The sequence below is a fragment of the Trichoplusia ni genome, chromosome 22 (assembly GCF_003590095.1).
Source record: "Trichoplusia ni isolate ovarian cell line Hi5 chromosome 22, tn1, whole genome shotgun sequence".
Lineage (NCBI taxonomy): Eukaryota > Metazoa > Arthropoda > Insecta > Lepidoptera > Noctuidae > Trichoplusia > Trichoplusia ni.
In genome coordinates this window covers 5232480-5245897 of record NC_039499.1, presented here as the reverse complement: position 1 = coordinate 5245897, position 13418 = coordinate 5232480, and the positions used below count along the sequence as shown (strand labels likewise).

At 34.9% G+C, this 13418-nt stretch overlaps 2 protein-coding genes and 2 long non-coding RNA genes across 6 annotated transcripts; 2 read left to right on the top strand and 2 right to left on the bottom strand.

Moving 5' to 3' along the window:
• Positions 1-30: 30 nt before the first annotated feature.
• Positions 31-1941, bottom strand: LOC113504391. Its single transcript, XM_026886642.1, has 3 exons — positions 1596-1941; positions 363-1524; positions 31-273 (listed from the first exon to the last, which is right to left on the bottom strand). Exons 1-3 carry the CDS (start codon positions 1702-1704, stop codon positions 93-95), a joined length of 1452 nt encoding a protein of 483 aa, XP_026742443.1. The 5' UTR covers positions 1705-1941; the 3' UTR covers positions 31-92.
• Positions 1942-2945: 1004 nt separating this feature from the next.
• Positions 2946-4479, bottom strand: LOC113504587 (APOPT family protein CG14806, mitochondrial). Its single transcript, XM_026886961.1, has 2 exons — positions 4105-4479; positions 2946-3249 (listed from the first exon to the last, which is right to left on the bottom strand). Exons 1-2 carry the CDS (start codon positions 4387-4389, stop codon positions 3043-3045), a joined length of 492 nt encoding a protein of 163 aa, XP_026742762.1. The 5' UTR covers positions 4390-4479; the 3' UTR covers positions 2946-3042.
• Positions 4480-4736: 257 nt separating this feature from the next.
• On the top strand, positions 4737-8854 carry LOC113504588. 3 transcript variants are annotated; one of them, XR_003401578.1, is made up of 9 exons: positions 4737-5271; positions 6398-6512; positions 6635-6696; positions 6792-6892; positions 7207-7318; positions 7412-7667; positions 7745-7856; positions 8204-8433; positions 8509-8854. It is a non-coding gene; the product is annotated as an uncharacterized LOC113504588 (long non-coding RNA). The 3 variants fall into 3 exon arrangements; XR_003401577.1 differs by having other exon boundaries at positions 6635-6717; positions 8218-8433; XR_003401576.1 differs by having other exon boundaries at positions 4741-5271; positions 8218-8433.
• A 1221-nt stretch (positions 8855-10075) lies between these two features.
• Positions 10076-13267, top strand: LOC113504635. The gene is made up of 3 exons (XR_003401582.1): positions 10076-10321; positions 10690-10870; positions 12886-13267. It is a non-coding gene; the product is annotated as an uncharacterized LOC113504635 (long non-coding RNA).
• The last annotated feature ends 151 nt before the right edge of the window (positions 13268-13418 follow it).

The window sequence follows — 13418 nt, the reverse complement described above, 5'->3', positions numbered from 1 at the left end:
CATGAGAACCCAAAATAAATGTCAAATAAAAACAGGTTAAAACAATTTATTTCTCAAATTACATCACGTCCAAAAGAAAAACTTTTAGAAAATCATCCCGTTAATAACGGAGGTTCTGGTACCGTGGGTAAAGACACTACGTTTCTATTGTTCTGCATAAATTTTTGAAATATTTCCGAGCCAGTTAGAAACCTTGGCGTGGTGAGCGGGTACTCCACGCTAGATCGGTAACCTGGCGGTGGTGTTCGACATTCATTTTCAAAATTTCTTAAACTGAAAAGAAAGAGAAAACGCGTTATTGATTATATCACAAATAAACCTGGAGCAGAACTATAGATATTTAATATAAAAATAATATTCACCTCGAACAGTCTAATAAACAATCTTTATCGTGATAAACCGAATATTCTCTTATTCTCCTGATTGTATCACCATTGTCCAAATCTGACTCGTAGTCATATTCGTACAACTTTTCAATCAGTCCGTTTTTGTCCTTCACAGTCAAAACGCATTCCCCGGGAAGCCCTTTAAGCTTGGGCGCATCAGACACTAAAGGTACAAGGACATCATCTTGAATGATTTCTGCAAATCTAGCATTTGCGCATTTCGGCCAACAGTGGTTTGCATCTAGCTTTACATCTGAACTATCAGATGACCAATTTGATGACGTGGAGCCCGGCATCTGAGACTTGTCTAAGAATTTTTGGATCTCTGCACCCACGTCTGCATTCAATAAGCTGTCTTTAGTCCTAACAATAAATCGACTGCAAAATGTTTTAAGTTCGTTATTTTTGGATTTGTACACTTCGTTCATCAACTCTAATAAATTTTTTTCGGCTTCGTCTTTTTCTTTCGTAAGTTTCTTTAACCGAGACCTCAGAAATGTGTTTTCTTGGTGTGTCACTAAATATAATTGTTGAAAACTAACGTATCTGGACCTGTTTTCTTTGATCAATTTTTGTGTGTTCTCGATGTGCCGCACTAGTCTATTCTTAGCCATGTTTTCTAATTGATATTGCATTCTAATATTTTTATTCTCGTGAATGGCTGCAATTAGAAGTTGGCCGAGATTTTTCCTCTCTTCTCCAATTTCTTGTAACTTTTTTAGCAACATGATATTTATTCTTGGCTTTTGTAATTCATTCCTCGATAATAAACTGCGAAATTTTTGTCTAAATTTGACTAAAATGCTCTTTGCCTTATTACTTAATATTTTACAGCATAGTTCTATTACACGATTTATTTGAAAGGCGATTATTTCTGAAAATAATTGTAATACGTCCAAAATAATATATGTATTAATTTTGGAAATTTTTCTTTTTGTATATGACATAATTTCTCGCTTCCGATTATATAAGGACACCACTAGGGCTCCGGCTACAAACATAAACCCATGCAGGACGGCGAAGCCCTGCAGCTTCTCGCCCGCTTGCTTCAGTCTCCCTCTGTGTAACTCTATCTTTCGTTTCACTGGAACTGTTGTGTTCCTAGTGATCTCTATTTCTCCAATCTTCTGCGGGCAAACTAAAACATAAAACATACAGTAACCTCTAACTAGTGCTACGCGCTGAGGGCATCGACTTCTAGTTACTAACCATCCTCTTGCTTCACTCCAACGTTCCGCCTGTATGCAAAGTCAAAGCCGCACATCGTTAGCCACATTGCTAGAGTCAAACCAATTAGCCACTTAAACGCGATGTACATTTTATCTAATTGAGGTACCGTTTAATACAAATTACGAATATTTCACATTTAATATTGTGTGACAGTGCCTCTGATACCGAACCGTAAATTTATAATTAGCTATCGAAACCATATTTTGCAAATTATAAATCTTATGACAAAGTTTAATGTCATTTTCAATACATGAACCAAAATGAAGAGTGTTTCTTTTTGTGTTTTATAACTAACTACGAACAGTATTGTGCGGGCAGAAAATAGTTTTTGACATTGTTTTATATTTATGGTTTTAAGGACTTTTCAAGAGGTTTTAATGAATAAAAAAATTGAATCCACGAGCAAAAATTAAGTACTTGTTTATAATTTTATAAAATAATTTGCAATAAATAATAAACTGTTTGTAAGGTTCTGTTCCCAAAGGGTACTAACGGAACTCTACTACTGAGGTTTCGCTGTCTGTCCATTGCGTCTGTCTGTCACCAGGCCGTATCTCAAAAATTGTGATAGCTAGACAATTGAAACTTTCACAGATGATGTAGTTATACTGACGCTATAACAACAAATATTTACTAAAAATAAAGAACTTCTGTCACCTCAACCGCATAGTCAAAAGAGAGAATACCTAATACCGAAAGAATCGTAGCTTTTCTTTATAAATACTTAGGTACCTACTTCAGTAGTCTTTCCCTTACGCAGTAGATGTCAAAATACATACTCAGTGTTAATACTTTCATACCGATATCCATTGCCACTACATCCAATAATATAACTTTAGAGGCCGTAGGTTCGAATCGGCACGCGCCCATGTCTTTCTCAACTTATGGGTATCCGTATCACTTGCTAAATACAGTGAAAGAAAACATTGTTCGAAAACCGTGATACGTTAGAATGTTTCAAGGGCCATATCGGACGCATAAGAGACTGAAACTCACGCCAGATTACTCATCAAGCAAACGATTGCCGTGAAAAAAATATTAGGCGCTTAAAAAGTGACGGAAAACTCAGTCTAGATTATTACGCATTTGATTCGTTATATTATACACATCTAATATTAAACGGGATTGGAATGAATATGTAAGTATCTATAAGTGTCTATAACTGATAATATTAAACGCAAAATCGTTGGAACGTGTCCACGGCAAATTCCGAAGATGTGAAAATACATTAGTATGCGAGGGCTACACTTAAATATTACTTGTGTGACACGGAATCATTTTAGAAGGGAAAATCGTGTAGGTATATTTTATGCATTATAAAATCCATGATAAATTAACAAAGATACTTTATTTATATATTATTTTATTAATACAAAATAAACATTCTTCATTTACAAACAATTGCCTATAAAATCTGATAATGGACCTAATCTTTAAATCTAAATAGCTTCATTAGCTTTACTCTTATAGCTAGGCTTAGTAGGGCGAAATTCTTTTTGTACCATTCTACATTATAATTCAGGTGAAGTTTCCAGTTTTTATCTAAAAAAGCTTTGTAAAACACACTCATTTCATCTGCAGTAAGGTTCTGTTTGTCTGTGGGCATATTTTTCTTAAGGTATTCTTCTCTTTCCTGCAAAAAAAATATATAAATTAAACCATTTTTCAGAAAAACATAACTGCCCCTGGGCCCAGCAGTTAAGTTTATTTATCATTTATTCTCAGATTCTGAAATCTAAGTAATAAAAGAATGCCTATTGCTGATTGAAAATGAAATGTTTCAGATTCAAAAAGGAACATTTTTATCTTCAAAAAAGTTAAACAACAGCTGATATGAAGGAACTTTTGACCTTAAACAATAGTATGCGGATATTGATAATGATAGTGAGGTGAGAATGGCAGTCGTGTTGTGAAATGTGGGGTCAGTAAATTGATAAAAAAGGTCAAAATATCACAAATACTAATCAGAAAAGCAATTATGGTAAATTTTGAACATTTCATAATTGATTATGAAATATTTCTGGATAGCATGTTATCTTTTCATGTGGTAAAAAAACACTTTGGCTCATATTAAGTTGTACAATTTAAGTATCCCATGATTTGTTTTGTTAAAATCTGCTATTATAGACAAGCTCTTATTTAAATATTCCTCTGATTTGCCCTTCACCAGCTAGGATGGATTCCAGCTTACCAATTTTTTCTAAATTAATTTGCCTATCAGATATTCACACATCATTTTACTGAGTATAGAAATATTCCTATAATTTATTGATTGTCAGTTTTATAATATCCTTATTTCGTAAATTGCTTAGGCACTCACCTTTGCTTGGGTTACCATACAAATAAGGATTATGTGAATACATGAAATGTATGAATTTTTTTGAGCTTGTTCAATTTAAATGATAATAAACACATAACAAGTATAAGTTAATCTGTACAGGAAAACTCGTATTATGGGTCTGGCCATGGAACGAATATGATAAGTTACCTGATAAAACCTAGAATTGTGTTTCTCCCAAAACTTTTGATTCCATTCTTGAACCTCTGTCCTCAGTTCTCTATACTTTCTTTCTAACTCAGTTTCGTTCGGAGGTATCCTAAATATCACCTTCCTAAGGTTGGACACGGGGTCGGGGGGCCCGACCATATCAGAACTTATCCTCCTTGGGTTAGGAGGTTGAATTGACTTCGTATCCGGCGTAGTGCTCGCATTTCGTGACACAAGTAGACATGATTTATGCCTGTTAAACTTTATAATTCGATTCGAGATCATTTTAATTAATTAGAAAATATAATAAAATCACATTTTTTGAACACTTCTGAAAAACACAAACTATAACAGGGAACTGTCAAAATCAGCTGTGACGGTAGAGGTTTTTAAGCAATACGACGTTTCATTCTACGCAATCAGTTGTTCTTTATATAAACACCTATAGTAAAAAAAAAAACAAATCAAATTTTCAAGTAAAAATTTATCAATTAAAAAGGAAATTTTTACTCACACATCCACTATACACACAACCATATACGCTATAATAAAGGTTATAGTGTTATAGCATTTTAGTGTGCGTGTTTCATCTTGAGGCCTTAAGGTAGGTGCGGTTAATCGTTAAGACCGTTTAGGCCATCGATAAAAAATAATTATTTATTTCACTTCTATCAATTTTCGTACAGTCAGCTTGCCTAGACTTCAAAGCTAAGATAAAGCTTGTAAATCGGGAGCTTAAGTAAAGAAGAATGCCTGATCTGCCATTAACTTCGCCGAAACCATAATTAATTCAAAATTCTTTTAGAACCTTCTTCGAGTATTATCCAAAGAGAAGTACAAAGACGAAAGCAAGTCCTGCCTAGGAAAATCTGTCAAACCATTGCCTTGCAATGTCGTAAATCAGCATCGTAAATTTATTACAAACCGTTATAACCGAAATATGTAGCCCAAACGAATCATCTAAATAGTACGCATCCATTCAACCACTATAAATCCGCATTTAACGTCTTTCCGTGATTGTTTTAGGTCAGAATGCATAACACATAGGCACGTAGGTACTTCTAAGGTTGACCATGGGTGAAGACAACGAGCTTTCTTGGAGTGAATATTACGAAACCTTCAATGGAAAATTAGAAATATGTCTTGTTGACCTGCTTTTTAATTCAGGTAAGCAAACAGCCCCTTATTTACTAGCTTTCGACTGTTCTTTATCGGACTCAGACTCTACACTCATGTCTCAGAAAAAAAGGAATGCCTGTAGATTGATTTACAATATTTTTATCTAATTGTGGAATAAAGCCAATAAAATCAATTCCTGAGTTTTTGTACAAAGCATTCAAATATGGGCAAGATTCTATGATTCGATGAAGTTTGTCAAAATACTTAATATTATCTAATAATTTCAATTCAATTTAATCCAATTGCCATTCATTCATCGGCCATTGTAAAATAGCAGAATCGGGGCCCAGATTGATGATCCATCATGTATCGCACGACCAATGAGTGAACCCGCAACGCATGATGTAGTAGGTATTCATATTCATATTCATATATTTAGGTACGTGATGATGACACTTCATATACCTATCTATGTGTGGCATCTCGGCACTATATACCCTTCTTTTGTGAAAGAGAAGTCATCACAACAGAAGAAACTGTTTCGAATTCCAAATTCTGAACAGTTTCTTATATAATAAAAATTAGTATTTGTATATTTAGCATTTGTTTCGCTGAACCTATGTTACAAGCTGTTTTAATTGGAATACAATCCCTCTGGAGAAATGCGACCACTGTTCGTAAACGTAATAAACGGCTTCTATTGGTACTGGATATCTGAAGAAAACATTGATCCCGCTTACATTAAAGGCATCAGAGCAGAGTTGCTAATTACTGAACACAGAGAGCAGCATTCGTTTAATAAAGGCTCGCATGGTCCAGCCAATTTGAAACTAGGGAAAGGTTGTTGTGTAGGCACCTGGCTCATTTAAATGTACTCCTTACGAACGAATGTTTTATTTATCTTCCTCGACGTTGTGAAACGAAGAACTAACCAGGACACTGATTTATCTACTGATCCGATTGTCCAATATGACCGCAAGGCTTTGAAACTCCTTTGAAAGAAGATAAATAAACAGATTTGTAATCTTGTCATCTGATTCTTTTGTTATCTGTATTCTGTCATATCTATGAAAATTCTAGTGAAAAGAAAATATAAATTCAGGTGTTTTGTGTAATTTACTGTACCTATGTTACGAAAAAAGTGCATTTAACAGTATAGTTTCCTGCCTTCTAGGTTACGGTCTCATAGGTGGGACTATCCTCTCGAGGTATTATCTCTGCAATCGCAGGTGGCCGCATATAACCGGTATCGCCGTTGGCGTTTGTATCACCTACTTCAAGAGTTGCAGGTATTAATGAACAGAGTTATTCCCGATATTATGCTCAAAGCATGAGAATTATCTTTCATACTTTGAGAAAATAATCCGATCTTACTGACTTGGCTCTTGTCAACGTAAATCCATGTTTTCAGGTTTCTTTTCGACGACGAATGAAACTACTTTATTCATCCTATAACTAAAGACCCGGTAACAGGTACAACTACTTATGATATAAGTTCGTCACATTTCGTATTATTACTTAGATAGCCAGTTGTGAACGTGAAACTAACAATTAAACGTAAATTTTAGGCTACCTACTTACCTAAGCATATAAATAATGCCTGATGAAGAAAACGACGATATAATTTCAAGAATTGATGACTGTATGACGCACATGGTTTTCAAATCAGGTAATCTAAAGGATTAAGTACCTTAAAATACCTAATTGCAAGTTGAATGTATCAAACTCGAAGAGATTCTGTGTAATATGAGGTCACCACGCCATATCCACTGTGGGCGACGTGTCGCAGGTTCGATCCCCGCGTAGAACAAGCGTTTGTGTAATCCAGTCTGGGTGTCATTGTGCTTGTGACTTGAATGTATTTGTTACATAGCTGTGGGTTTTATTTGCTTATAAATGTTTAAAAAAAAGCGGGCCCTAGCATTCCAGTAAGACACTAACTGCTAGTTTAAATCAATATCTAATGGTAATAACGTTTTGTAGGTCTTGGTTACTTGGTTGGACAACTACTGGTAAGATACTACTTAAAGGGCCAACGATGGCCTCCAATCGTTGGAATTGCTGTGGGCGCAAGTCATGCTTGGATTCACTGCAGGTAACAGGCGAATACCGCTCTGTGTAGAAAATGATGTAAAACAGCCAGTTAACCTTACCTAGCTTACTAAACCTTCTTTTGTAAACGTTCCAGAATATTGGACATATACCGACCTAGAGCCGCCGCGGCTGAGGCCAAGGCTGAAGTAAGTGAACAAAAAGCGTGTGCTCGCGAGTGCCCAAAGTGAGCGAGTATGGCTAAAATTGCAGTCCAAACTAAGAATTAAAAATATTGATTTTTGGGCAATTGCTCATTATACAAATGGATGCAAATGATAAAAAGTTCTCAAAGGACGAAAGCTTCTTTCAAAGATTTGACCTTTGCATGACAGATATTGTTTTCAAATCAGGTATTTAGGTCAATCAGGTGATTTTAATTTTTATTGATAAGATTCACAATAAACAGTCGGTATAATAACGTTTTTAGGATTCGGGCTAATCGTCGGCAATCTGTTAGAAAAATGCTACTTCATCGGCCATCGATGGCCACCTATCGTTGGCGTAGCTGTAGGCATGAGCCACGCTTGGGCTCTTTGCAGGTATGATAACAAGATCAAGTCGTGGTACCTTGAAAAACTTCTAACAATAGATGTTTAGAAAGCAATTATTTAGAACATTAGAACATCTCCTCCTCAGATTCAATACATTTTGAGAACTTTATTAAATGATGTAACGGTTTACTCACGCGTATTTATCGGGGTAGCCCGACTAGTTTCGGACCCAACCGGAGTCCTTAATCATGAGCAGACGCGGCGGGATCGCGAGTCGGGCTACCCCGATAAATACGCGTGAGTAAACCGTTACATCATTTAATAATGAATCATTCTCACGACAGTTACTATCAAAATATTTTGAGAACTGATAGGTATTATACTAAAAGTGGTAGCTATGTGTTTTCAGAGTAACTACTTTATACAAACCCAATGCCCCTTGTGCCATCGATGAACCGATTTATACAGATGAGGTACAGGAGGCTATGCCGGAAGGTTTATGAATTTAAAAAAGTGAAATGAAAAAGACGTGCCGTGAATAACAATACCAGTGGGAGTCAAAGTTAAAATAAAATAAGAAAACCATAATGCTGGAAACTTTCCTACTATAAGTTGCTCACGTTTGGTAAATTAATGTTTTTTTTTATATCATTTTGTTTTAATAAAGTGACATGACATAATGTGAACATCATATTGGCAGATGGCAATGCAAGTGAGGGTGTGTCGCGGCAGGAATGTGGCCGCAGCGTGCGGCGCTCGCAAGGCACATTTCTGCCGCACTCTAGCAAGAAATAAACCGAAGAAAGTTTGGGTGGCATATTCGATACCGAACCATATAAAATTAGTTTTTGGTTTAGGTACATAAAAGTTTATTTGTGCTTGTAATTGAAAACCTAAAGATAAACGTTCAATACCTACGCTGATAATTCAAAGTCTCAATTTTTAGCAAACGCAATAAATAATAAAGATGGAGCAATCATCAGTGAGAATTAATCTATTTATACGTAGAAAAATACCTAAAAATGAATAAAAATACTAATTACCAATATGTTTGTTATTTATTTCGTTGTTAATTACTGTTACCCCACACGCCAGTGTTACTGCCGCTTGCCCGTTGCCCGGAATCACTCAAACTGCAATGCTGTGACTGCAAAATTTAGAATACTGCTACTATTTTTTGTAGTGTCCGTAAGGATTGAGGAGCCACATCAGATTTTTGAAATCTGATTTCACTATTATTTAGCAGCACGAATGCCACATTTAGCAGCAAAATATATCAGTAGATATTTGAGTGCAAAAGTGGCTCCTCAATCTAAACGTCTGAATTGAGGAGCCACCTAGAACTCGTTAAGTAATCGATGAATATTTATGAAAATCTAGCATCATTTAGCAGCAATTTTGCATATCACCTTCAAAAAATTAAACTTCTGCAGGGCTAAAAAAAAGAAGATACAATACTTTTAAAGTGGCTCCTCAATCTAAATTCAAGAGGTGAATTTCTATTCGACGTGAGCACCCTACACACTGAATTTTAAAGAAAATAGTTAAGTAAATTGTTACTTATAATATGTATTTACAATTTTACAGAGTTAAATATTTACAAGTTAAAAAACAAAAAAATATTAAATTAAATTAAAGCATCAAAAAAGTCATCGGCGTCGCTGCCGGCTGGGAGTGTGCCCAAAAGGCTGGCAGCATTGCCACGTTGAATGGCAATGCTAATCCTCTGAGCGAGGTAAAAGCCAGCCTTTGGGTCACGAGAAGTGTCAACGAGACGCTTTGCTAGGTCTTTAAAAAGCGTTTTGGCACTCGGCCCCCACGGCCCAAAAGTTTCAACCCCAAACGGCTCAAAGAAGTAATAATAGTTAAGTGTTGTTTTTCTTAAATCCAAAACATGTACATTGCTGAATTGAGCGTATGTATTTAGCAGTTTTAGTTGGCGTTGGTGCCCTTTTTCTGGCAATAAGGATACTAAGGAAAGTGAGCCACTGTTTGGTTTGAAAGCAATAATCGCAGTGCGGTAGGATGAATATCCCCCTTTATTATTTTTACTGACTGATACTAGTTCTATCAGTTCTATGCATAGAGTTGTACAAAAAACGAATAGTTTCAATTTAATTTTTTACATATGGCGATAATTGCCAGTATTTTGGAATGTTTCTTCACGTGCTACATTAACCAATCACAGTTAATAGTCTATATCCTCGCGTCTGATTGGTTGAAACTTTAAAATGGCGATCGTGGTGTAATGTCACTCTTTACGTCACTTTAGTTCTCCTGTCAAACCCAAACCGAGCTTTGTCAAATTTTTTATTACTGAATTATGTAAAAGCCCTACTATAATATTTATTTATTAATACACCGGTATTAGTGTACCGAACTATAAAACAGTCTTCTCCATCAATTGTAACAACCGTTACTAGCAAACATGGTTAAAGGAAAAGGTAAAGACCCTGAAGACTCTTACAGTACCAAGTTGGACATGTGCCTTACTGATGGCATCGTTAAAACAAGTAAGTAAATGGTTTTGTTGCTACATGTTCATAATGACCGCCTTGCGTATATGCAAACATGTTTACTTTTGTGTGTCTAACTCTGTATCGCATAATTCTCTGGAGATAGCAGTCAGCTTCAGAATAACGTTTTGTATTTGTGTTTGTAGTAATATAGTTGACAATGTCGACATATTTGATTAAATAATTACTTAAATGGACATATTATGGCATTTCAAAGTCATGCCTTGTTTACATTATAAGTTTACAAGCTTAACTGATCTCCATTAGATTACTCCCTATTAGGTAACTGTCAACATACATAAATGAGTTTTGTATATAATTATGTGCTGTTTTCAAACTACATTATTGTTTTCTTCTGTTTCCAGCCAGTGGCATCATACTTGGTACAGTAGTATCAGTCTTTTACTTTAGTCATCGGAGATGGCCCATCGTAGCTGGAATAGGCATGGGTGTGGGCATTGCTTACGCCAACTGCGAGTATGAACTAAATCCTAGAAAGAATGATCATCATTAATAATAATATCATAGTAGGGACTACAGTTTCAGGTAGGCATCATTAAGATTATACTAGGAATAACAAATGGTGGCACTTGTGGGTACAACAAAATTGAGATATATCTTATTGGTTTAAATCTACGATTTTTTTTTGTTGTGATTATGATATTGCCGACAAGGGATAAATAAGTCCATTGTATTGCGACTAATTAATTTCAAATATTGACTAAATTTGCTATTTTAGTTTAAGGAATATAATTTCTTTCCATCATCATCAGTGCCATAATTCATTGTTCCTAGTTTAGTCAGTAATTGTAAGTCCACTATCTTTCCATTTTTAGTAATGTAATGTTGTGTTGTTTAATCTACTTTCGATTAATACATTAAAATTTCATCTTGTATTTAGATAAGTAAATTGTTGTAACTAGTTATTATGTAGATTTTTTTAAATAGTCACTGTCATATTGTGGAAAAAAGACAGTTTTAATATTGATACACCACATAACATAATATTGGTAGGGAAACAAAATAAGAAAAATATGTTGGGGTAATTTATATTAAGTACTAAATGGATGCCTCAATACAAAAGTAGGTCAATTATCTAGTCTAAGAATTAAAATGACTCGTTTTGAGGTAATTCAAGATTTAACAATCACATTACCACAATTTGATGTTAAACTAAATATTTTTCAAGGACATGAAACTATTCTTAGACACACATTAGACAATTTGTTTACTAGACTTACATTAGGACTGCTTGTGACAGTACAGAGGTGCTATTACAAAACAAATGGACAAATCCTAGAGAGCAGTTACTGATAGGCAGGTTGCTAGTTCATAAACCAAAAAGCTGCTAGATCTACTAGTTCAGATAAGCTTTTGAGTGTAAATCTGGTAATTATTTTTATCTGACCACCACAAAACATTTGTTTTTTAATAATTATTTTTTGGATGTGCATTTAAAATTATGTTCAATCATAAAAAGCTGGACATGTTTGCTTAGTCATTCAAATAATCTGACTATGTCTAGCTTTATCGGATGTCTGGCCCACTAGGCAGGTTTAAAGAGTTAAGTTGATGATATAGTAAACCTGAGTAAATTTCAGGAGGATATGGCAGCGGTATAGCTAACTGCATAATCACCCACCAGCTGAAAGAACACTAATACTGGAGCCGAAGGTATTCGCTGCTTATTATCCTCTGAAATTTATGATTGTTGAATGTAGCTATGGGCTAGACATCTCAATGAGTAGGTTTGTCCACTGGTGTAAGGTTATTGTGTCTTTAACAGACTAGCATAAACGAAATACGTATCTTTTCATTCGCAATACAATCGATTGATACGAAGGAGTCACGCTTCGTTAATTTATCATTTCTTGATAACGCCAGGTCTCTGATAATGCAACTCAGCTGTTTTCAACATCAATGATTCGTTAGATTAAAAAGTGATTTGAGGTGTATCAATATTAAATGCAGTTTAAAAAGAGTTGTATCTAAATGTTTGCTGTATCTTAGTGCAGACCAGTTAATTATAATTATCCTAAATATGAAGATTATGAGTTGATTGGTGTATTAAAATTATTAAAAAACTGGCTAAAGCACATTTTACAAACATTGCAATATTTATTTTCATTCAAAATAGAGCTTACGTTATGAGTGTTAAGTCGTTATATTATCAAAACAATACAATAGAAAACAGGCAAGTCCCGCACACAAATATAATTATATGCATCAAAGAAATAAATAAAGTGGTCGCGAGCCTGGGTTGAGCTGTTAATGAAATGTTTTCAGTCACTTAGCCGGCATAATGTATGAGTTTCTCGGTGGAACGAGGTTAACTGCGCGAGCGAAGTCTGTTTAATTCCAGATTTGATTATGCTTTGAAGTGTGTTTATGCAATGTGCGGGATATGACCTTATCTTACTATTTAACAAGTTTTTTTCAATGAAAAATCGTGCAGACTCTCATAAGTTACCACTTGGCAGTGACCTGACTTATGTAAATAGATCCTTCAGTATTATTTTGGTGCTGTAACTCAGAACATAATCATAAAATTTTGCTTCCAGCCTTCGAGACAAACCCAAACCGCCATGTGAACCACAGAAAAACACAAAAACAACGTGCAACCGCCAGTAACATTATACAGAAAACATCATTTGTTGTACAAATATATTTTATTTATAGTAATTAAATACCGTTAAAAAATTTGAATCTTTTCGTTTTTTCGGTTTTCATTTTTTATTGTTGTTTGATGTGTGGTCGGCCGTAAATCAGAGTTAACAACAATTATTGAAACTCACTGTTTGAAATCAGGGGGCTGTCAATCTAGTATACATTTCACTACTGATTTGCGGTCGACAACATGTATAAGTTTCAACGTAAATACGGCGGTACTGGTATTCATTAAACTTAACATTACTTAGATGAATAAAGATGTAGTATCGTTTATTTGGTTTTATTCATTACTGGCGACATCCTTCGGTCCCCGTACAGCGGTCACGACATATGGGAATAAAATACCTATAGCCTGTACCTTCCTGATAATAAATTGCATGTGCTAAATCATGATTTAGTCCTATAATAGCAAAAAATAATAATA

Coding starts and splice junctions, on each gene's coding strand:
- LOC113504587 (XM_026886961.1), bottom strand. CDS start 4,389: ATGATCTCGAATCGAATTATAAAGTTTAACAGGCATAAATCATGTCTA. Junction 3,250..4,104: donor ACAATTCTAGGTTTTATCAG/GTAACTTATCAT, acceptor TTTTTTTTGCAG/GAAAGAGAAGAATACCTTAA.
- LOC113504391 (XM_026886642.1), bottom strand. CDS start 1,704: ATGTACATCGCGTTTAAGTGGCTAATTGGTTTGACTCTAGCAATGTGG. Junction 1,525..1,595: donor TGGAGTGAAGCAAGAGGATG/GTTAGTAACTAG, acceptor TTTATGTTTTAG/TTTGCCCGCAGAAGATTGGA. Junction 274..362: donor TGTTTATTAGACTGTTCGAG/GTGAATATTATT, acceptor CTTTCTTTTCAG/TTTAAGAAATTTTGAAAATG.